Here is a 25622-nt window from a genome sequence, read left to right on the forward strand (position 1 = left end):
CCCCGGCGTGGGCACGGCCATACGAGCCTAACTCAGACGAGCATCATAACCCTGTCCTGCTCACGGCAGCGCGTTGTTGTTGTTATTGTTGTTTATACCACAGCACTGACGCGACTTCGATTCATATTATATCCGTCGAAGGGGAGAGAGAGGGGGGTGGTATTGTTTTCTTCCTCGCGGCGACCTCTTAGAACAACAAAAACCTCCCCACACGGACATGAAGCTGGTGAGAGAATTGAATTCTGGCCTTGCTTTTAGCACGGCGCGTTTACTTAAAATGCGTTTGCAATCGTTCACTCTACGCACGCGATGGGCCTGTGATTAAGTCTCGGTTAACGTGCTCCAACGCAGCGTTCACTACCGTTAACCTCGCTCACTAAGCGTACCATAAACCCTGGTTTTATGTACGAGAGTTTAGACCTCCGCCTTGTCAGGAGGCCGTTGTTGACCATACTTCACCGTGCCGGTCACCGCGTGGAGACACGGACACGATCCGCCACTGAAGTCGGCTTGGCAAGCTGTAATCCCGTAGCCGCAGTGGCGATGTTCACGCGGTTTGAAGTCCAGCGACCCCGGTTAGATTCCCCGACGCGACTTTTGTCACGAGTGGTGGGTGATTAATGGATTCAAGCCTGGACTGGGCCTCGTTTAAGTCGGCTCGGCCTAAAATGAGCCCGAGTGATGTGTACATGGCTTGTGGTGTGCACGGCTTGGCTTGTGGTGTGTGAATGAATGAGCGTCAGCACTGTGGGGAGCGGTGGTGCAGCGGTTAGCGCGCTGCACTACGAACCCGGCGACCCGGGTTCGATTCCCGCTCACGGCCAGCACCAGTGACGATTTTCTGAACCGGTCCCGGGCCTCCCCTAGGTCGACTCAGCCTCAAATGAGTACTTGGTGCGGTGAGTAAATATCGCCACTAGGGAGACAAAGGCGGTCGGGCGTGGTGTTGGCCACCCACCCCCTCGTGTGCCGTGCCGGCCTTCATAGGTGCTCGCTAACAGCACTTGCCCCAACAGTCTGTTAAGGCTAAATGGGGGATCTTTGTCTTGTCTTTGTCAGTGTATATATAACAACACATCTGAGTAAATAGTGGTCATTGGCATGTATATAATCTATAGCGATTTGTGTACGGTATTGTTACATGTATGTGTATATGGGGTAGAACTGGGTGCTATAGACTACTGCGGGGCTACGTGGTGGGCAGCAGAGGGCAGTACGTCAACATGCATTGTTGTACTCTACTTCTATGTCCCCACGTCTATGCTCCCCGCCTTCACCAACCCGGCGTGGCGAAGTATGGTCAAATAGCCCTCAGCCCGCAGTGGATTGACAAAGGGCTCGTGACATGTAACCTTGTCGATTGAGAAAGACTGTGTTTTGAGCACCTATTTATGTTTCTGCAGTGTTAGATTCAGATAACCATCATTACAGCAATACCTTCATTAGATCATTATTCTAGCTCTGTCTTCAGAAGAGAGGGAGGTGGGGTTGCAGTTTACAACAGCTGGGCACTTTTATGCAACAAAGCTCAGATTTAGAACTCCATGCGTTAAACTCGGTCCTTGGACTTATCCCAGTTTAGCCTCGGTCGATATTGATCACTCAAGATGCTGTTGCCTCTGTAGAGGGTCTAGAGATGTTGCATTAGGGCACTGCATAGTGGTGACACGTATAGCTATTACATGTGAAATGTAACAGGTATATCCATTTACATTGATTGACTTTATAAGTTGCATTGTCAAGGTCCACAATGTCAAATGTTGATGGTAAACTGCGTTTTTGCGGGCTCTAGAAAAACATTTATGATTGTACGGACACACGAAACAAGATGAAATAATGGGACCTCCTTTGCCAGTAGCAAAATATGAGAATAGGTTTTCTCCTTTTTTCTGGCAACAAAACAGGTGTTAAGATGTTAAACCACCAAACTGAAACCTTTTACAAGGAATCATGTCTGCATTAACCACAATACTTGGCGTCCTCTGGTCACCGTTTGAGACTAGGCTCTAAAGAAAGCTATCTCTGGTGTGGACCAATCCGTTTCAAAGACAATGCATATAATATCATGGTATGTTTTTTTTTTGCATTCTGACCACAAGTATTGTGGTTAATGCAGACATGATTCCTTGTCAAAGGTTTCAGTTTGGTGTTTTAACATCTTAACACCTGTTTTGTTGCCAGAAAAAAGGGGAAAACCTATTCTCATAGGATGAATTAATAATATATAATCGGTTGCCAATAGACATTGCATGAATATACAGGGGAAAGGACAAAGAGCAAGGGTCGTCCAAGCAAGTTGTGGAGTGAAATGCCAAGGGAGGACTTGGGAGATAGCGGTGAGAGTTGGAGGGTGGTGCATGTGTATATGTTAAATTTATTTAGCACCGTAAGGAAGCCAACCATCCTCATCGGAGATGCGGGGAATCGGAGGAAAGCGGAGGGATTGGAGGATGTGGACAACGTTTGCACTCCGACGTACTCGGTGACACGCTGGCTGGAGTGAAGCGAGGATGGAAACGATAATAATCCTTGGGCTGTATTCAAATAAGCAGCAGGCTGGATAAACTATAAACCGTATTAATGCTCAACTTTGAGCTGGCTTATTTATCCTATCGTTCGAGGAGACATGATTACATTTGGTTGGCAAAAAAGAGGCTAAAAGCAAGTTAGAAGGCGGAGTTATGGCCGCAGCCCTAACTATCATCATAATAATCAGTTCTTTACGTAAACCCACAAGAGAGAGCCCATCGAGACCCCAATTGTTTTCGAGGCAGATAGTCACATGTCAATGAAATATATACTGCATGTATAGACACAACCCTTAATCCACTGCCGGACGAAGTCACCCGACACTGCAGGTCTTGGTGGTTATGTGGCCATACTTCACCACGCCGGTCAGTGCGGGTTGGTGACGGCGAAAGGGGGGGGGAGCTTAGACGCGGGAGCATAGAAATACAGTGTAACAATGACATTTTGCAGCATGCACTGCTCAGCATGCTATCACAACCTGCCATGCATGGCGGTCGCATTGCAATACACATGTCAACAAACCCGCATAATTTTCACCAGCAGATCACATGACGGAGCATGCTGGCCTCATTACTTACTAAGAATTAGCTATGGGGATGAATAAGATAAGAAGTAAGCTCCTTCCACATGCCAGGACTTAAGCTCCTTATTGTAACAATGAATGTGGATGATTGAGAATCAGACATCAGCCTGGATTATTAATGTATTATTATTTATCGTCAATGTATGATGCACAGACCTTTATAAAGTGATTGATTAGCCCAGGACTGGTTATGACATCGCTTGCCACTGATGTGAACCAGAGCCAGGAATCGAACTTGGCTCATCCAATTCATAGTGCAGTGCGCCAACCTCTGCGCCACCGCTCCACCCAAATGCAGTGCAGCGTATTATTAATAGCAACGTAATTTATCCAGGAAAGCCTCGCTAAGTCTCAAGACTTTTTCATTAGGTTCCTACATTTGGATGTTTCGCCACCTTTTCAAATAGCGTGTTTTATGTGCGAGGAAACCGGAGTAACCAGAGAACACCCACACACGTCAGGAGAATGTTGCTGTCTCGATGTGTTGTCGCATGTGCCGATGGCCGGTACCAGCGGTGTTAAAATCGGCCTCCGAGGAGTAGGTTTGTGAAGGATGCTGCTGAGGAGTTGGAGGCAGTCGCCCTCCAGTAACAACGGAGGGTAGAGGAGCGACGCTCACAACAACGAGCGGAGCGGCTAAAACGCAGAGATTTGTCACAGTGGGGAGCACAGTTGGTGCATCCGCCAGCCGTCTCAGTCAACCCATGGCACCTGGGTCTGTCCTATGACCTCCTGCCAGCGGGCCGTCGACACTTTATGTGGCCTGAAAGTGCACCTATCATAGCATAAGCGCCATGGTGATGTCACCGCCACTTAGTGGTGAACGGCGGTTGTTGTCGCTGATGGTTGATGCCATCACCGGTACACCGTGATACACTCGGACAATTTTTGGGCAATTGTCTCCGGCAATCATCACCGGAAAAGCATTTACTCTGACCAACTGTAGCAACTCGGCACAGCAGTGGTATGGAGTGACAGAATTTAGCCTCACCAATGTAAACAGAGTTTGTGGAAGAGTATGATTGACGAAGAGTGATTGGTCAGGAGAGCACACAGCCTTGGGAAGTCATGTGGACCTGATTGGAAGTTTACATCACAGTTGGCCACGAAGCAAGCTATTTTTTGTTACAATAGAAAATGCTACAATAGCTACTCTTGGTGACTACTGCCAGCTATGATTTACCCTGAGTTTACTTTGTTGAACCAGGTTAGAAAATCAAGAGACCAGCTTGAGTCTCATGTATAAAGAATGACCTGGGGCAGGAGTCTGCCAGTAGGGGTGACGATTGCTTTTCTATTATCCTAATCGATGAATTAGCGGGTAATTTTTTTAATTTGGACCATGACTCCAGCACACAATGTCCCACTCATGCGAATGACATCAGGGGATCTTTGACGTCCACTGTGCAATTGACGGGAGTGTCGTATTGTCACGGTCATTACGCCCACTGGCGGAGCCAGTGGGGGGTGGGGTGGCACGTGCCCCCCCAATGATCCGATCGAAATCCCACTGCCACTGTGTAGCATATTATTACGTGCCAGGGACTCTATGAGATGATAGGACAATAGTCTGAGTCCATAATTGGCAATAAGTAATGGGAAAGCAGTTATAAGCGACTCACAGACTTGTGCGCAGTTGTGTATACAGGACACGACTTCCCTGAAGGCAAACACCTTCAGCGAGCGCGATGCCAATCAGACAACGCGGTTCGAATTCGACCCTCGATCGATGGTTGCGCCATTGCCGCACGCGTCAAATAAAAAGCAAGGGACAAGTCCTGACTAACAACTATCATTTTTCATTGCTGGAGGGGTTGCCCCCCCTACCTGAAAATCCTGGCTCCGCCATTGATTACGCCCACGGTAACGATGAGCGCGACCACTCGATTTGAAACCACGATTGCCTGAGTGCCCAAGCACACGCCCTGTCGCTGTCCCACAGTACTGCCTGTCCGGGCACCCGACCCTGCCGTGTAACGTCCTCAAGTTCAAGGCCACCACGGTGATGCTGGACTGTGGCCTGGACTTCTCGTCGGCGCTGCACTTCCTGCCGCTCACGCTTGTCCACAGGTGAGCTCTGTCGGTGGCCGCAGCGTTCTCTCCCAGCCGGCTTCTATATATTTATATATATCGGCCAGAATCTATATCGAAATGTCTTACGTGGGCATCCACTGCAGGCATTGGAAACTTAGTTGTTTCCAGGAGAAGATTTTGCGATTTCCGGCTAGGAATTGTGACAATTGCCCACTTTTAGTGTGCGCGTTCTGATGGATAGCAGCATTTCAATTTCAAAACCGGGTGGATTGGCACAGACGTGCAATCCAGTCCTTTGGAGGCAAGGGTTGGTGGATCATGCAGAGATTGGTGAAACTTCCCATATCCCCACTGGGCTGTGAAGTGCCAATACGGGAAATGGATAGTGAACCCTTCCGTGCAGAAATGTGCGTGTTATCCCCTGGAATCAATGCAGGACCCTCCTGAAAAAAGAGTCTTGAGACTGAGTAATAGAAACTTTTATTACATCTACACCATAATGAGGGCAAAGATCCCCCAGTTAGCCATGTGGGCTGTAAGGGGCAAGTTTTGTTAATGAGCTGCTATTAAGGCCAAAATGGCATAGGATAGAAAGGAGCGGTGAGCAATTCGACAGCAGCATTGTGAGCAGGCAATTGGGGGACCGCTCCTTTGCCTTGTTTGTATTTTTGTTCTTCAAAGACAAAAAAACCTTAATTGCTTGTTCTGTGAATCCGCCTACTGTCAGTGCCAGCTAGGATACGCATCCATTGTTGGGATAAGTAAAACATGTGTGTGTGTGTGTGTGTTTATCCGTTTATCATTCTCAGTGCTCGCTTGGCAAAGCTGCCCAACTGGGTCTCCAAAGACGGAAACAAGACACTGGAAAAGGTCAGTGGTAGCGGAAGCGTTCACTCCTGGCAGTTGCGTAAATCGTTTGGCTTTTAAATTGAGTCTGTAACGATCCAGTGAACAGAAATATACTCTTATGCTCACAATTACGTGCACTGAATGATGCGTGTGAGAATCGATTAGTCATGCAACGTACATGTGAACCTTACCTTGGGGCTGATGGCACGAAACAGACGCAGCAAAAAAAAAAGACGGAATATACAAGTCAGGCAATATAAATTCTTTAATCAAATCATGAACGCAAATTATGATAAATCCACCAAATCCTGGAGTGTGTTTTCATTACATAAATCTTGAAAATAATAGAACTATGGCTTTTATTTATTTCGGCAGGTAGGACCCAGTGAGCTGGTAGCTTCTATTTTGTGAGCACCCTGCGATGGTGCAGACGTCACACAGTACAGACGTCACACAGTACAGCTCATGACACAGTACACCCAATCTTTGGGTTACGTAGGTGGCGGTACAAAACAGCAAGAATCGGTTCACGCTTCACACTGTTATGGGTGACCCACCAACTGAAGCATTTTGTTCTTTCTGTAAATTAGATCGCCCACGTTCAAATCATCCGGCAAGTATTTTTTCGTGCCGCGCTTCTGCTCTTGAGAGTTTGCGCGGATGATGTCTTTTGTCAGGAGCTGAAGGAATGTGCTGGCCGGACGTTCGTAGACTCTGCCCCAGAGTTCTGCATACCCGAGGTACATGCTCCACTCCGTCAACCCCCAAGGGATAACTCGCCCACGCTGTGGTGAAGAACGGCATTAACTGTTAACTTATAACCCTGATAGTTAACGTAAATAGCGTCGGCTATTTAACCATTTCCCGTTCAGAGACGTGTGAAAGTTGTGGGGGGTGGGGGGGTGGGTCCCGTTCAACGCTGATTCTCGGACCGTGCAAGTGGTTTTTTAAAGACATTGTACTCACCCCGCGCTTTCAGATGCGCTTTTGCTGCCGTCTGGAACGCTCTTCCTCCAGATATTAGGAAGTCACTAGAGCTATGCACTTTTAAATCATCGAGATTGAAAACGAATTTTCTCAGTACTGCTTTTTTGTGTTTAGTTTGTTGTCCTTCCCCCGCACCTTCGATTACCACGGTTGGCTACGTACGGTGCGAAATAAGTTCAACGTACATACAAACATACTCACGTACATCCTGGCGCGAAACAGACGGAGCTGATCGACCTCTCCACTGTGGACGCCATCCTCATCTCCAACTACCACAGCATGATGGCGTTGCCGTATGTCACGGAGCGCACCGGCTTCACGGGCATCGTCTACGCCACCGAGCCCACGCTGCAGATCGGGCGGTGCGTCTCACTCCGACCCCGGCTGCTGCTTACCCCACCACGGCCACCACTACTGCCACTGCCAACACCACCACCGTCACCACCACCGCTACCACCAACCTTGCCAACACTATCACAAAACCACTACCAATGCTGCGGCCAACATTGCTACCGACATGGCCACTGCTGCTGCCACTGCCACCACGGCTACCAACACCACCACCGCCACAACCACCGCTACCACCAACCTTGCCAACACTACCACACAACCACTACCAATGCTGCGGCCAACATTGCTACCGACATGGCCACCGCTGCTGCCACTGCCACCACGGCTACCACCACCGCCACAACCACCGCTACCACCAACCTTGCCAACACTACCACACAACCACTACCAATACTGCGGCCAACATTGCTACCGACATGGCCACTGCTGCTGCCAATGCCACCACTGCTAGCACCACCGCTACCACCAACCCTGCCACCACTACCACAAAACCACTTGTTTTTTTATTATTAATTGAGGGTATTTCTTGAAAACTGGGAAATGAATGCAATCTTTCGCTTGAGTGAATTAAATAAACATACATTATTATCCACTCAAGTACAATGTATGAATGTGGCTTATTTAAATTATTAATAATTCACATCAAAAGGAAATTGAACATATAAGCCGTCAGCGTTCACTCAGTTAAATAGACAAATCCTGCAGCGTTAGCTCCTGGGGCTCATGCAGGGTTAGCCCCTGGGGCTCGTTGTGGGAGTTTAATCAGTCAGTTTTAGTTTATTTATTTGGTATAGCCCTGTGAGCCATTCGGCTCTTGAATCGGGTGCAACCGCAACAAACAAAACATCAACAAGTAACATCTTAAAGTGCCTACGTGTCAATGATGAGGACTCCGAGACAAGGGCACCTGCCGTGCTCGTTTGTGCGTGCGTAGTGAGTGATGCGTCCTGGCGGGTTTGTGCGTCTGCCCTGGCAGGCAGCTCATGGAGGAGCTCGTGTCCTTCGTCGAGCGGGTTCCCAAGCCCAAGACGGCATGCAAGTGGAAGAACAAGGACATCCTCAGGTCGGCCTTGCCTGAGCGCGCATGCACAAATACAAAGATCTCCCATGTAGTCTATAACATACTGTTGGGGTAAGCGCTGTTAGCGAGCACCTATGAAGGCCGGCAAGGCATACGAGGGGGTGGGTGGCCAGCACTACGCCCAAGCGCCTTTGTCTCCCCGATGGCGATGTTTACACACCGCACTGGGTACTCATTTGAGGCCGAGTTGACCTAGAGGAGGCCCAGGACCAGTTCGGATAATCGTCACCGGTGGTGGCCGTGAGCGGGAATCGAACCTGGAGAGTGGGGTCGGCTCACGGAGAAGAAGGAAAATTTTATCGTGCTCTATTTAGCAATCGGAAACCAACTGTGCGATTTCAGAGTCGGGTTCCAACAAGCGGAGAGAGTCCACTGTGTCCTAGCCATTGCCGAACCTCCGCACGGTTTCAGTCGCATCCTCCCCCCCCCCCTGCAGGAATCTGCCGGCGCCGCTCAAGGACGCGGCGGAGGTGGCGGCGTGGCGCAAGTGCTACGGCATGGCCGACGTGAACGCCGCGCTGAGCAAGGTGCAGCTCGTCGGCTACTCGCAGAGGACGGTGGGTGTCTTGCGCGCTCGCTCGCTAACTCGCTCGTTGGCTCGCCAATCCAGCCGTGCCGCTCGCCTGCCCGCGCTGGCGGGCGGATCGCGAGGTGCAGGAGGAGGGGGGGATTAACCCGGGGCGCAACCTGGATTAGCCGGACACGGCAGCCGTCAACCACGTGCATGCCCGAGGGGGCGACTGCCGGAGGACTCGGTGTACGTATGTTGCAATTATTTTTCGCCGGGCTAATCGGAGGTCAGAATCAGAATATTTATTACTGGAGGAATCCGATGAGCTAAAAGCTCTTTTTCACAGATGTCCGGTCGGGGCGGGTCAGAACTTTACAACAACAAACAATCCAAAAACACAATAGGAGTGCGGGGGAAGGAAAAACTAAACACAAAAAGCAGTTCTAAAGAAATTAGTTTTCAGAAGACATGTTACTGTCATATCGCAGAATGGATGAAAATCCGTGCGTACATTTGTTTGCCAGGAAAAGGCTTCAGTTGACGTGCTGCGGATTATTTTGATGCCCCCCCCCCCTCCTCCATTGAACGTTCCCAATGCTGCTGCGTGGTCGATGTTCTGGTCGTCGTTTCCGCAGCAGCACACTCAAGGCAGTGGGCACGTCCGCTGCGGGATGCCACGGGTGGCAATGTTTTAGACATCGCTGTTTGCTCTTCGGCCAAACGGATGACATTCACGGTTGCGTTTAGAACGCTTAACAGGTGAACCTCGCGAAAGATGTAATCGCTCATTCACACGTTTTTTTTTAAATTATCAACATTTCTCAAACTTACGGGTGGCAAGCCCCCTGGATCATCGTCAAGACGGTGCTCGCATTCCTAAGCGACGGGGAGGAAACGACATTGATCGGTTACCGCTGTTGGGTGTGAGGGGTAGCAGTTTGGACGTCCGCGTGGGTGGCACTGAGAGTCCTAAGATGCAGCCGGGGAATCAATAACCATTTCCATGTTCTTCTGGAAACACGGGCTGCCATGCGTTCTATATGAATTGATTCGCTTGTTCTAAAACTCAATGTATTTAACCAGGAGGTGCCTCTCAATAGCTCACTATAAAAAAAAATTGCTTACTTCAATTTAATAATAATGCAATAATAATGTTGCTTCGGCAATACACTGTCGGATGAAGGCTTCCCCACACCGTATCGGTTGAGAGGGTTGTTTGACCATACTTCACCATGCTAGTCAACGTGCGTTGGCGAAAGTGGGATCCAGGTCCGGTTCAATTATTGCTCGCCACCGATGTTGGCCGTGGAAGGTAATTAAACTCACGTTAGCCGGGTCCCTAGTGCAGTACGCAAATCACCGTTCAACCCCAATTGCTAATTTGGCAGAACAAAACAAATACAAGTCCCATTGGTCCTGACAGACACCCACGCTTGGGCCTCTTCAGCCTGAGCGATACATTGCCCACGCCACTTCTTACTCTCCCAGCCCGCTCGAGGTGAGAGCGTAGGTTTGTCAACAGCTCTCCTGATCCCCCAAGGGTTATGACTTCCCCCCCCCCACATACAAGGGCATCCCGGAGTGAAGAGGGTTTGAGAAACCACGCCGCGGTTAGCTGTGTGGCACATTTAATCCGAGTGTACGGCAGGTTAATCCTCGTGTCTGTGTGTGTGTGTGGCCTGGTGGTCACTGCCGCTTACAATCTAGCTGACGCACACGAGGTTGAGATTAGGTTGTGCAGCTGCCGTGGGCGTTGCTAACCAACGTGGAGCTCGTCTGCTCGACCTTGTGAAGTCATTCTTCAGCAAAGGCAATGTTTTCTTTATAATGTTGTAGCCCAGACCCTAATTTTGAAAATTAAACGTAACTGATGCATTACGTAACAATTACATATCTTGACTTAAAGCTTTCGTGACTTCAGGAATTAAAGAATATAATTAGATATCTGATGCATAGCTTACTTCTTCCTGCCATTGCTCCCACCCATGTGGGGTCTGCCTCTCTGCTCCTCTTCCTCCACTCCGCTCCTGAGACATTTCCACATCCACTCCACGCTCCTTCATGCCCCTTGCTTCGCTTCGAGGGACACCTCCGATGCTGACATGTTCATCACCGTTCTTCCGATGTGCTTTTCCTCGCTCTCACGCCGTGTCCCAGCCATTCGAGTTGACGTTTTCCCGCTGCTTGTTCGAGACGGGTAGCACTCTTTGCTTTCTTTCTCGTCCCATCATTCCTCACCCCGACCGTCACGCTAAACTAAACTCCCGCCATGTTAGCAGTCGGGAATTTCCTCCACCGTCTCAACACCGTGAAACGGGAGATAGGCGTTGCCCCACACTCATTTCAAAGGTGGAAACAATAATACTCGAATACAAATTCATAAAATCAATCTTTTAATTCGAATAAAAAGGCTTGCGGTTTTCGCTTTGTCGGCTCACACCGGGAACAGACTCACGCTCCCAGCCTTTGTCACCGTCCCTCTCTCTCACACCGGGAACAGACTCACGCTCCCGGCCTTTGTCGCCGTCCCTCTCTCTCACACCGGGAACAGACTCACGCTCCCAGCCTTTGTCACCGTCCCTCTCTCTCACACCGGGAACAGACTCACGCTCCGAGCCTTTGTCGCCGTCCCTCTCTCTCACACCGGGAACAGACTCACGCTCCCAGACTTTGTCACCGTCCCTCTCTCTCACACCGGGAACAGACTCACACTCCCAGCCTTTGTCACCGTCCCTCTCTCTCACACCGGGAACAGACTCACGCTCCCAGACTTTGTCACCGTGCCTCTCTCTCACACCAGGAACAGACTCACACTCCCAGCCTTTGTCACCGTCCCTCTCTCTCACACCGGGAACAGACTCACGCTCCCAGACTTTGTACCCGTGCCTCTCTCTCACACCGGGAACAGACTCACGCTCCCGGCCTTTGTCACCGTCCCTCTCTCTCTCGCCGTTCACGAAGAAAGCGCTCTCGCCCCACCGCGCAGGAGCTGTTCGGCGCCGTCTCCGTGACGCCGTTGAGCTCCGGCTACTGCCTTGGCAGCTGCAACTGGCTCATCCAGTCCCAGCACGAGAAGGTGGCTTACGTGTCCGGCTCCTCGCTGCTCACCACTCACCCGCAGGTATGGACAGCGGTGGCCACAGGAGGCCGGGGGGGGGTGGCTCACAGTTGGTGAGTCAGCTGCAGAGGGACCGTGCCTGGGAGCAGTAGAATCAGGAACGGCGATGCTTCGTTGACACACTTTGATGGCCCAGGAACAGCCCATGGACGGCTCGGGAGTAATAGGACGGCTGGGTGAAGGTTCCGAATCATGGCAATGTAGTGCGCCACAGTGCCGAAATGTTAAATACCTCGCCTGTTATACGGATGGTCGTGGGTTTGATCCCGACCATGACCCCTGTATTTTTGGAGTTTGCATGCCTCTCTCTCTCTCCCCTTGGTTGTGTGGATTTTTGTTTGGTTCCTCTGGTTTTTCCCTCCGCATTTAGAAACAACACGCGTTTTAGCGTATTTGGTTGCTCAAAATTTCCACGTGATCAGCCGCTTCGTTAAGCTATCGTTTGCGGCCAGGTAGCTTCTAAAAAAGAGCTATATAGCTCAGTGGGCCTTACTCGGTAAAATAAAAAAATAGCTTTTCTATTTCGTAGTTTACTATCGAATTACCGCGGAGGTGCAAATCGCTCCGTGGACAACAATGCCGTTGTTTTCTTTCCTCTCCCCGTCCTACCCTCTTCCCCTCTAGCCCATGGAGCATGCACCGCTCAGAGGCAGCGACGCGATGATTCTGACCGGGCTGACCCAGATCCCGCTGGCAAACCCGGACAACATGGTGGGGGATTTCTGCAGCAACCTTGGTGCGTACCGACGGAGGAGACCGCAACAGTGCCCGGCAAGAACATTTAGATTAGGAGCCGACGCAGCCTCGTGTCATTTCTCGCCGTGAGATTGCAGTTGTTGAGAATCCGTCGATGCGCCGTGTATGAAATTGCATTCACCGGTGCGATGGTCGAATGGAATTCATTGCAATTGACCTGTGATTTGGCTCTTAACATTTGGCTGCATAGTCCTGGCGCATTCGAGCATTTGTGACTTGTGCGTTGGCAGTGTGGTTCTCGCATCGGGCTTCAATGCAGGAACCTTTGCAAGGAAACGAGAGGATCGCATTGTAAACGCGTTCACGCAGCATTACGTAAAACAGCCCGTGCCTGTTGCGGGCATTCACGTTCGTAGGCCTCTGTCGCGCTGCACATTCACTTGGGCACACATCTTAGCGCAGACTAAGTGTGCATGCACTTGCACTCTTAAAATAACAAAACAGGCTTTTGAAGCAAGCAAGTGCTGTTAGCGAGCAGCTATGAAGCGGGGTGGGTGGCCAGCACCACGCCCAGCTGCCTTTGTCTCCCAAGTGATGATGTTTACACACCGCACCTGGTACTCATTCGAGGCCGAGTCGACGTAGGGGAGGCCCAGGACCGGGTCAGACAACTGTCACTGGTGTTGGCCATGAGCGGGAATCGAACTCGGGTTACCGGGTTCGCAGCGCAGAGCGCTAACCTCTGCACCACTGCTCCCCACACTCATGCACACACACTCATGCTCGCTTGCACACTTGTGTTAATGTGCACTAACACTTCCAGGCATCGTAAGTGCGGGGGAAGGACAACAAACCAAACACACAAAGCAGTTTTAAAGACGTAAGTTTTCAATCTAGATTTAAAAGTGGCTTCCCAATATCGGAAGGAAGAGCATTCCAGACGGCCGCAGAAGCGCATCTGAAAGCGCCGTGTGATGCAGTGGTCACCCCTTTCCCCTGCCCGCTGTCCGATGCGTACCCTTCCAATCTTGTGGCACTTCCGAGATGTTTGCTTAACGCTATTCAGCGGCTTACAAATGAAAGCTGCTGTTGTTTGTTTGTTTAAGTTTGTTGAACCAGCTGGCCAGGATTTGGGAAGAACTTCAACCACTTTTCAACCAGGAGACTGGAGAACACAGACTTTAGTGTTTCTAACCGAACGATAAAACTAACCATAACATATTTAAGAATCACAGTTAAGAGACAAACAGACAAACATGAATACTATAAAACAAATTACCAGGTAAGGCCCACTGAGCTGTATAGCTCTTTTTCAGAAGCCACCTGGCCACAAATGATAGCTCAGTGAAGTGGCTTATCACGTGGAAATTTATAGCAGCCAAATACTTTCACGCATGTTTCTCAATGTGGAGGGAAAAACACGGCGGTACCCGGAGAAAGAAAGAGAGACACAGGCAAACTCCAAATATACAATGGGCGTCAGGGTCGGAATCGAACCCACCGTCTCCTAATTCTAGATTTGAAGCTTTCGTGACTGCAAGGATTCATACTCAGTAAAGTGACGTAGGTAAAAAATGAAATTAAAATTAATAAAAATAAAATTATAAAAATCACGACGTTTCGGAGGCAACACAAGTCTCCGTCATCAGGTGGGACCATCACAGCCAGATTTGCTGTATCAAGGCAAGGTAGTTAACATCTCGGTAAAAAAATTCACTTAAAATTCCTGTGGTTGCACGTCGCAGCGGTGACGATCAGGAGCGGTGGCAACGTGCTGGTACCCTGCTTCCCGTCGGGCGTCATCTACGATCTGCTGGAGTGCCTCTACCAGTACATGGACTCTGCGAACCTCTCCTCCGTGCCACTCTACTTCATCTCGCCCGTCGCCAGCAGCTCCCTCGAGTTCTCGCAGATCTTCGCCGAGTGGTGGGGCGGGGGGGGGAGGGGGGGGTGAAATAGAACTGTGGTGGTTGTGTGGGGGAACACGGAAAGGCGGGGGGCGGGAGCCGGCAGAGGGCGTGTACTTGCTGGAGCGGTCTCAGCCGCTAACGGTCGTCGCATGCCGGAACAGCGCGGGGGCGTCCACTGTGCGTCTTGCGTTGCTGGTCGCGACGCTGCACGTAAGCGGAACGCGCTTCACGCGCGCGAGCGGTCGCTGCGGTAATGGCCGCACCCGCCAGCGTCGTAGCCGGCGTGTGAAACTACCGAGCATCCGTGAAAGACTGGACATCTGTGAACAAGAGCTTTATAGCTCATCGGATTCCTCCAGTGTAAATAAATACTCTGATTCAGCAGTAGGAACCCCCGGAGCGCAGATCGTTGACTTACCATTGCTGGCTTCGTGTCGTACGTTCTACACTTGGTTACCTCACTAATTGGTTGTGTCGGGTGGTGGCGGGTTTAACGACACATTTATATTTACGCCATCGAACCGCAAAACACTTGCATTATGGATCTACACTTGGTGTTTTCTCTGTAAAGTGCATTGGAAATTGCAGAATATTTTTTTTTGTGTATGAGGGTTGGCAGATATGGCAAGGAGTTGTATTGTCCACTTGTTTATATTGCAAGCATTAATCACTTTGATGAGTGTAAGAATGTGTATTTTCACGAATATATCAGTATTTTTTACGACCCATATTCACTGCAGTGATCCCAACGATGACGTGTTACACGCGTTTTCATTCGTGACAGGTCGTATTTTTATTCCCGCAGGCTGTGTCAATCCAAGCAATCCAAGGTCTACTTGCCAGAGCCGCCATTTCTTCACGCGGAGGTACGGTCATTGTTCCCGTTGTCATACTCTCGCGTGATAATCGTTCTGGAATTCGTGCGATCGATCTGAAAAGATTTCGGTGCCGTGTCTTGCAAGGCAGGTGGTCAACAACAGCGATTGAGAATGCACATTTTGTACAAGTCCTCTGGAGAAGGGCCATTGCCCAAAACGTCGTCTGTTATATATTTTCCCTTTTAAGGCCACGCAGTGGATTGACGCAAGTGCTCTACGTGTGCACGATGAAATAAATAAATAAAATTCACTTGCCATAGCCTAATGGAGCCATGTCCAGATGCGGTGGCACACTTGCCAATTAGCCATTCACTTTGCCATTCAGCAGCAAATGAAGGCAGTGCAGCGGTCAGCGCACTCGCCGCTGAGCCAGATTAAAAGGGGGTTCGCGAGGTCAAATCCCGCAGTCAGCTGCTAATGCTGTGGGCCATAACGAAGCAGGCCATATGCTGCGAGGTCAGTGTTTTTACACCGTGTGCGTGCGTGCTGTGTTTTCATTCATTATTTTGCTCCCAATTACATTCCCGTTGCGTCAGCGGGGTCACAGAGGGAATATCAGATGGTGAATTGCCACGGCTAGCAGAGTGCAACCGCCCTCGTGTGACGCGAGATTCTCGGGATGGTTCACAATGTCGTGGGTAAATCCTGAAATTAATTTAGTTGAGGCCATCGACTCGGTGACATCTGAGGATCTCGTTTAATCCCGAGCGCGTGAGCGTTGCCGGCTCACGTTCTGAGCCTCCCAGCCGCCAGCTGCCCTGCGACTTCTTCATGTCTCTTGCGTACCAGTCTCGCAAACTCAAATCTAAACAATCGTGTGTAACTACAGCGCTTGCAAATCTACAATGAGCTGCGTGCACAGTGCCATTACCCAGGTCTCTCCGGGCAAGAGAGAGGCATTGTGTCAGATGATTTTCAAAGAGCATTCGTTAACTTTCGTGTCAACTCTGAATGCCAGGACACGTAGGCTCGAACCTGCCAGAGCTAGTGTAGAAGCCTCCATGACCACACACCACAGACACAACCTTCCTCTCCACACATCTCCGTATGCCCATGCGCACGTATGTCTTTCCACCTCCATCCATCCCTGGTTCGTTCGTCCATCCACGTGTTCCTTGGTCTGTCCATCGGTCTCATCCATCGGTCCATCTGTCCATCCATCTGGACGTCTGTCCGGTTTACCCATCCATCCCGTCGTCTGTAATTTACGTCTGCCTGCCCACCCGTCCGCCCGTGCGCCAACCAGCTCATCCAGATGAACCGGCTGAAGCATTACCCGAGCATCCACGGCGACTTCAGCTCCGAGTTCCGGCAGCCGTGCGTGGTGTTCGCCGGGCACCCGTCGCTGCGCTGCGGCGACGTTGTCCACTTCCTGGAGCTGTGGGGGAAGAACAACCTCAACACGGTCATCTTCACGGGTACGCCGTCAGCGCCCGCGGTGCCACCGCTACGCCGGGAGGAGGAGTGTGGCTGGCATAGGCGCAAAAATTAGTTTGTCAATCTAGATGATGATTTAAAAGTGCATAGCTCCAGTGGCTTCCTAATATCGGAAGGAAGAGCGTTCCAGACGGCCGCAGAAGCGCATCTGAAAGTGCCGCGATGCGATGACCACCGTCTTTGTTTCATGGCTAGGCCCTGGTGCCGTTGCAACGCCCGCACACCACGATAGCTACGCCTGTCAACCGAGTCTTTCAAGGGCTATCGGTCTCAATGTCTCTATGCGAGACTGTGGATGTCTATGCAAGTCTGTGAGCATGTGTTCAAGTCTGAGTGTCTCTGTGCAAGCCGACGCATCTCTTTTTAATGAGTGGCGCTGCACGGTTTGTATTGGCCTTAGGCAAGGAATGAAATGAGACCCTTGTCCAATTTTCCTTGAGTGTGCGTGCGTGCGCTTACACACACACACACATTATTCATGCCTTCTTGCCACAGTGCAGACTAAACACGGTGTAATTGTGTTCAACAAATTTCTGACAGTGCGCTAACGAATGGAGATTGTTTTGCTAATTGGTCTCACTTTAACGTCCCCTCTGGATGCATGTGTTTATTGAGGGCAGTGTTAAATGTGTCCCCGCCTCGGGCGTGTCTGCTCCAATAGCATTCAAAACTTTTACTCGTGAGGGGAGCCGATGGGTTGCTGTTGTTGTTGGGTTGTTATTGAAGCTGGGATATCCGATTAGTTCAGTAATCGATTACCGTACCAATTATCGGTTCATTTAGTCAACTAATCATTTTGACACAGAAATATTTGGGGAAAAAAGCATCGCCTCCGGTTCCTGTGTGTTCCTGTTGGACTGGAGGCGATGGACGGGGCTATGCGACATCACCAGCGTCGTCACACGCATCACAATGAGCGGAGCTTGGAGGGGGGGTTTCCCCTCTCTCGGGAGGCAACATTTCTGGGTGTGTTTGAGTTGACTGATCGACTTACTCGACGAATTAAACAAACTACGGTAAAACTCACCACACAGTTTACTAATAACAGTGGCCACATCTTTATAGTTTTTGGGAAAGATGGGAAATTAAATCCTTTCAAAAAGCGTTAAAAATAAACATTTCACCGCGTACCAATGCAACCAGCGCACGTGCGTGAAAATGTGTGCGTCCATACACTTTTCTGCGCGTAGGAGGATCCAAAATCGGAGACTTATCAGGCCGTTTACTTTATTGCTGTGCCTCTGAGCATATTCACTGTTAAGAAAAAAAGATAGGTGACTTGCGCAGGATATACCGCTTGCTCGAAGGGATGACGATTGATGAATGGCGATGGAATGGCAGCCAACAAGAGGAGACACGCCCGAGACGTCGCCCACCGTGGTAGATGTGGGCAGCGACAAAATTTGCCGGACAGCCTTCGGCCTCGCGCGACCGCGAGAGAAAGCGGCGGCTTTCGAAGGCCTAGATCATGGCTGATTACGACGACGACGATGATTTCGACTGCGGTTTCAGAGCCAGACTTCCCGTACATGGAGGCGCTGGCCCCGTACCAGCCGCTGGCCATGAAGGCGGTGTACTGCCCCATCGACACCCGCCTCAACTTCATGCAGGTGTCCAAGCTGCTCAAGGACCTGCAGGTAACGGCGCCGCCCGCTCCCGTTTTGCGTGCCGCTGACCTCCCGCTCCCGTTTTGCGTGCCGCTGACCTCCCGCTGCGATCCGCGCTGCAAGGCCACGCCGGCACCCGTGCCGCGTTCGTCGGACGAGTGCGCGTGCTTTTTAGCGCAACCTGCGCCCCGCGTTACAATTCCCAATCGGGGCTAGCTACAGCGTCGGCGGTGAGTGCTATCTGATCCGGTCCTGAGCCTTGTAACGTTTAGACCTTTCCCTTACTGGACATCTGTGAAAAAGAGTTTTACAGCTCATCGGATCCCTCCAGTAATAAATAAGTATTCTGATCAACTCGTCCTTAATTTGATTGCAGTGTGTAAAACTCGGGATTGGAGAGGTGAAGGCAGCCAGGTGTATGATGCTGGCCACGCCACGCGCTCGTGCGTCGTGCCGGCCTTCATAGGCGTTCGCTCGGGAGCACTTGCCTCAGAAGACCCTTAGTGGCTACACGGGGGACCTTTGATCTGTGTGTGTGTGTGCGTGGGGAGCGGTAGTGTACATGAATGGGTGCTAGAAAAAATAATTGTGCAGGCACTTCCCTGTACAGCTATAACATTGAATTATTGCTGGGTTTCATTGTGTTCGCTTGTGCACCTGTCGCACTGTGTGTGTGTCTGTGTGGATGTCTTTGTCGTAGTGGGGAGCGGGAGTGTAGCGGTTAGCGCACCGTGCCCCGAACCCGGCAACCCGAGTTCGATTCCCGCTCATTGCCAGCAGCAGTGACGATTATCTAAACCGGTCGTGGTGCTGGCCACCCACCCCCTAGTGTACCGTGCCAGCCTTCATAGGTGCTCACGTAACGCACTTGCCCCAACAGCCTGTTAAGCCTACATGGGGGTTCTTTGTCTTTGTGTGAGTGCGCAGCCTCTGCACATCGTGTGCCCCGAGCAGTACACGCAGCCGCCGCCCACGCAGGCTCACCGCACCGACCTCGTGGTCGACTCGCAGCCCCCACCGCTCCCCTACCGGCGCGCTGACGTCATCTCCCTGCCGGTCAAGCGGCACTACGAGCGCATCGAGATCGCGCCAGAGGTGATGGCCACCGCCACCGCCATTCGCCAATGGCACCAACTCCTATGCCACCACCACTGCTACCGTCACCATCACTGCTACCACCTCCACCACCACCTCCCCCACCTCCACCACCCCCACCAACCCCACCCGCACCACCCCCACCACCACCCCCACCCGCACCACCCCCACCACCACCCCCACCATCTCTACCACCAATGTCACCACCTCCCACGCCACCGTTTCCACCTTAATACCTTAATACAGTAAATTCAGATGTGACGGTCACACCTGATGACGGAGACTTGTGTTGCCTCCGAAACGTCGTGATTTTTATTATTTCTATTATTATTTCTATTATTGTTATTATAAAAATGTATTATTTATTTTTACCTACTTGACTTTACCAAAAAAACCTTAGAGTACGTTACCACCTTCCCCACCACCACTACCACCACCATAGCCTCTACCGGCCATCCCCTCCGGTTGCTGGGAATAGAAAGGCACGGAAGTATGGGCTGAACAGAGCTATGGTGGAACAAACTCATGTTAGGGTGGCGGCAGGTTCAGCGTTACGAGCACGGCGGCACCGCGCTGCATGCTGTGTTCACCGCCGCAGGCGATTGTGGTCCGAATTAAGCTTAATGAATCTATTCTCCAATTTTAGGTAAGCACCTGCCTGAGCTAATGTATAAGCTCTGCGTCTTTACTGGATAGCCAATACCCAGCACTTAAGCTTAATTAGGATTGTAATCATGTCCAATTAAGGATTACATTCGAATAAGCGAACCTCGGTTAAGACAGGCTAGACTCGGTATTTAGGGAACAATCTGCTCTCTTGAGGCGTTTAATGATTGAATTTTAAATCCCACCACCACCGATTTCTCTTGTAATTATTCAACAATGAGAGACTGCCTGCTTGTGTAGCCTAACGATTCAACACAAACACGCGGTGTGTGTTTGTAAATCACAATCGAGCAGTGAAAGATATAACTTTATTAGATGATGTATCACACCATCAGCTGGGTGTCACGTGGCCTTGTAGAGGGAGGAGGGGGGGCGGTTCCTGCCTTTGTTGAGGCAGGGTGTCTGGTCAGCCGCTATTTTTTTTCGTTCAAAGTTGAGTTCATCAACAACGAATGAGTGGTCGATTACAACTTTTAGTCGAGGCGCGTGACGAACCGTCCCAGCTGTAACGTTGCTGCTCTCTCGTGCACCACCGGCAGCTGGCGGACTCCCTCATCCCCATGGAGATCAAGCCGGGCGTCGCGGTGGCCACCGTGGTGGGATCGCTGTCCACCCGCGACAACAAACACACGCTGCAGGTGATGCCGCCGTGCCACACCCCCGCCCCACCATCCCCAAGGGCACGCCCCACCCTACCGTCCCCGCCCTACCGTCCCCGCCCTACCGTCCCCGCCCTACCCTCCCCGCCCTACCGTCCCCACCCTACCGTCCCCACCCTACCGTCCTCACCCTACCGTCCTCACCCTACCGTCCCCACCCTACCGTCCCCACCCTACCGTCCCCACCCTACCGTCCCCACCCTACCGTCCCCACCCTACCGTCCCCACCCTACCGTCGCCGCCCTACCGTCCCCGCCCTACCGTCCGCGCCCTACCGTCCCCGCCCTACCGGCCCCACCCTACCGTCGCCGCCCTACCGTCCCCGCCCTACCGTCCCCGCCCTACCGTCCGCGCCCTACCGTCCCCACCCTACCGTCCCCACCCTACCGTCCTCACCCTACCGTCCCCACCCTACCGTCCCCACCCTACCGTCCCCACCCTACCGTCCCCACCCTACCGTCCCCACCAAGCCAGTGTCTGAAATATTGACTTGACTCACTGTTGCCGGGCACAGCCCCCAATAGGCTCAAAACGTTAAGCGGCCAGCAACAAACATCACGACTTAAACTTGTCACAGATGAGGTAACGACATGTTTCTTTAATCGAGCAAGATATGGCGACGCTACAATATATCGTACGATAATCACGTCGCCCGTTTTACTATACATCGTCACGTGATTATCTTAAATTGATGACGGAGCTGTAATGACGGCATAGTTTCCATGGTAGAGCGGATAAGCGGTTCCATGACCAAATCATTGGGTCAAAGGTAAACAATGCACATTCTAAATCGCATAACCTAGATATCATAAGCAGCGCATCTACTTGTCATTTCAAATTAATTCTCATTCATTGAAATCGGTGGAACGGCCGAGGAGAAACTCCAAACATTACGGATTGTTGTGCAGATATATAGCCCCCTAGGAGATTCCACGTGGAAGTGTCCCACGCGTTTCCCAAGGGGCAGGCAGGAGAACGCCCGCGTCCGTTTACGTATGCACGTTGAACTTCTTTCGCACCCGAACGTAAGCCAAACGTGCTAATCGGAGGTGCGAGGGGAAGGTCAACAAACTAGAGGCTCTACCCAGTGAACACGCAACGCAGTGAGAACTAAATTGGGGGAAACAAAAAAAGCTGAGATTCAAATCCCAACATTTTGTGTAAATTGAGAAAATTCATAAAAATGAAAATTTTATTACGTGGAAGCTGGAAATAAAGTCACTTCACAACATTTTTCTTAACCCCAGATGCTGCCCAAGGTGGCGCAGCCGTGCGGCATCAGGAAGCGCAAGTGCGCGGAGGACGCGGTGGAGAGCAAACCTCCCAGGCCGCTGCTGTGGGGCAGCCTCTCCATCGACCAGTTCCTGCAGAGCCTGGCGAAGGTGAAACGACGGCCCTCCACAAGCCCCCTCCCCCGCCGCCGCCGTGCCCGACTAACGGTGGCGTTGACGCGGCACGGCGGTGGCGCGTTCGTTCGCCGCCGCAGCTTCTTGCCGATGTTTGCATTTTCGAATCCGGCAGGCCCCCCTGGTTAAGAATGCACGCAGAATGCACGCAGTCTGCGACGCGGTGGGCCGTTAAAAAAATATTTGACGCGCCATTCGCAACGAGGAGGCCATCGTGCGCCGGCGTGACGGTCAAAATTTGCGGAATTCGTAAAAAATCGCACCGGTAAATTAATTGGGATTGCACCGAGATCATTGCGCCCCCTCCTGGCAGGTTAATGCCAAGTGTTGAGCTGCCTTTTACCTACGATGTATATAAAACATGAATACATCTTGCGGGGGTTCCTTTGATTCTTAAGTCACATTAAAGCAAAAAATAATTAGGAAGGAACCTAACCGCATGGTCATGGTTTCCGCACCATCCGATTAGCACGGTTGGCTACGCACGGTGCGAAAGAAGTTCAGCGTACGTTTCTATTTTTTTCCACATTTTCGGGACGCCGCCGGCGTTGGCAGCACGGGATAATGGACGCGCGCGTGGAGGACTCTGCGGACGGTCACGTGATCCACCTGCCGGGCGAGGACACTGTGATCCAGGCCTCGGAGGACTCCACGCACATCATGTGCGCCAACAACGAGATCATGCGGCAGAAGCTGCGTGACGTCCTGCTCAAGCTGCTGCAGAAGCTCTGACTCCGGCGTGATGGCAGCGCGCGTCGCAACAACTCCACGCTATTACTAAACTGTTTTTTATTTCAGCAGGTAAGGCCCCACTGAGCTTATGAGCTCTTTTTCAGAAGCGACCTTGCCATCACGAATGACAGCTCAATGAAGTGGCTTATCACCATGTGGAAATGTATAGCAGCCAAATGCTCCGAATGCGTGTTTCTAACTCGACACGTTTCGCGAGTTTGAATCCCAGTACAGAGCGTTGACCAAACCCATCATCCGTTCAGGGTCGATAAAATTTCTACCACTTTGTGGGGAAGTCAACAGTGGTTGTTGTGCGGTGCATAGACTCACAATATTTATCCTGGAGAAATCTGAGGAACTATGAAGCTCTTTTTCAAAGATGTCCAGTTGTTGACTCGCCCACGATCTAGAAATGTGGAATTTGCACCAATGGCTCAGGGCTGTAAATGGGAGATGAGCACTTCACTGCTCATTTGAGGGGCTGGAGATTGATTTGACTTTTGACTTGGAGGGAAACAAATATATAACAGGCAACGTCTCAGGCTATGGGCTATGGCCTGAGAAGGAGATCTGCTATTAATTGGAAACCGTTTGGGCAGTGGCCCAAACGGTTTCCAATTTAAAACACATTTCTCTGTTGGACACTGTTATTGACAAATACGTGGAGTTTAAAAAAAATAAATATTTTTTGTACAGTTGCTCCACACACACAGCTCTCCTTTGTCAAGCCACTGCAGGATGAGGACCTCCCCATGCCACGCAGGTGGTGGGGGTTATCCAAAATAGGGGGTTATTTGACCATGAGGGTTATTCGACCATGCTTCACCACGCCGGTCAGCAAGGGTTGACGGTGGGGAGCGGAAATGTTACGGCATGTAAAGTGCAACGGATGTTTCTGCATTGCTCTCTGCTGTACGTGGTGGGGTGGTACATGATGAGGAAAGAGGTTGAAAGGTGTCTGGCCCAGCACACAGATTATAAAGTTCATTTTTGTTCTTGACTTTGGAGTCGAAAGGCTAAGTGGCGTAACGCGCAAACGAACGCACTATTTTATAACAGATTCACACCTATTGTAAGTTATACCTCCTCGCTCCGCACGTCGTTAATCGAATAAACAATTCACTTGTAATACATGCAGAGAATGGATTATTTTACATTCGTCACGTTATCTTTCTGGACCCACATCCCACTTGTGGTTCAATGAATTGTCACGAGTCAGGATTCGATTAAAATATACATGTTTTTTTTGTTACAATTGTTTACACTGTGGTGGATCTAAGTGCCACAGTCATTACGTTTCGATTTAAAGTTTTCGTGACTGCAGGGATTCATCTTCTTGGTTCTTTCGGTAAAGTCACGTAGAAGGGAAATAATAAAAATAAAACATAATAAAATACAATTCTCACTGGTGAGAATTGTAACCACTTGACTTCTAGGTGACTTTACCGAAAGAACCAAGAAGAGTCATTACGCTGTATGGTATACACGCAGATTCTTGCGCACGCAGTTTCGAAGCATGTATGATGAGCGCAAATAAAATGTATTACTTCGCTCATGATACAATAATCGAATGTGTGCATGTGATATTCTGCAATTTCTTCTCAAACTAATTGTATTAATGAACAACGGCAGAACAAAGAAGTATAAATGCAATACTAGGTGACAAAAGTAAAATAGAAATGGGACAAGATACACAGCATAAATGAGCAAACATTACAAAACTGAGACCAACAAGACAATGAAATGGGGAATTTTGACCCGTTATGGTGACAATTCATTGTGGGGCTTTTGTGCAAATATAAAAAAACGAATATTTTCATTTTACTAGGTAATGCTCACCGGGCTATAGAGCTCTTTTTTTCAGAAGCGACATGGCCACAAATGATAGCTCAAACAAGTGGCTTATCATGTGGAAATTTATAGCAGCCAAATACCCCAAACGCGTGATGTTGATTCTAAATGTGGAGGGAAAAATCGGAGGACCCGGAGAAAAATCCATGCGACCACGGGGAGACCATGCAAACTCCAAACATATAGGCGTCAGGATCGAACCCATGACATCCTGTATACCTGGCGAGGTAGTTAACATCTCCCCCACATGGCACCCTTGCAAACGTAAACGGCTCCCCTCAAACTATCCACATCTATTTTAATACCGGGGTGTGCAGTAAATAGCAAAACATACTTGGTCAAACGATATTCAGCAACCACTTGCTTTCCACATTGATTTTGTAAAACCAGCTCCACCGATGTTGTTCAGCGTTCAATTCCCCTGTACAGTCGTACGTGAATAAAGACTCTGGCGTGCTTTTTACTGGCCGTGCAGTCTTCTCTCCATCGCGACAGTGGGCAAGAGGCATGCCCTTCAGCTTGTATGTATGTTGAACTTCCTTCGCAACGTACGTCGCACAACCGTGCTATATCGGAGGTGCGAAACAACGCAAGTTGGTTGACCCGGTGGCAAGAGACGACTGGACGATCACACTCGCAGCG

The 25622-nt window shown here is 50.5% G+C and overlaps 1 protein-coding gene across 1 annotated transcript; it reads left to right on the forward strand.

The window, feature by feature from the left end:
- INTS9 (integrator complex subunit 9) lies at positions 1–25614 on the forward strand. The gene is made up of 17 exons (XM_078866453.1): positions 1–226; positions 5055–5182; positions 5956–6016; positions 6673–6735; positions 7205–7344; positions 8310–8396; positions 8851–8971; positions 11912–12046; positions 12668–12779; positions 14485–14665; positions 15455–15515; positions 16774–16945; positions 18477–18601; positions 19499–19666; positions 20872–20970; positions 22239–22373; positions 22953–25614. The coding sequence occupies exons 1-17, from the start codon at positions 218–220 to the stop codon at positions 23127–23129; spliced, it is 1974 nt and encodes a 657-aa protein (XP_078722579.1). The 5' UTR covers positions 1–217; the 3' UTR covers positions 23130–25614.
- The last annotated feature ends 8 nt before the right edge of the window (positions 25615–25622 follow it).

This window comes from Lampetra fluviatilis, chromosome 22 (assembly GCF_964198595.1).
Source record: "Lampetra fluviatilis chromosome 22, kcLamFluv1.1, whole genome shotgun sequence".
Lineage (NCBI taxonomy): Eukaryota > Metazoa > Chordata > Hyperoartia > Petromyzontiformes > Petromyzontidae > Lampetra > Lampetra fluviatilis.

Coding starts and splice junctions, on each gene's coding strand:
- INTS9 (XM_078866453.1), top strand. Junction 8,397..8,850: donor AAGAACAAGGACATCCTCAG/GTCGGCCTTGCC, acceptor CCCCCCCTGCAG/GAATCTGCCGGCGCCGCTCA. Junction 20,971..22,238: donor ACAACAAACACACGCTGCAG/GTGATGCCGCCG, acceptor TCTTAACCCCAG/ATGCTGCCCAAGGTGGCGCA.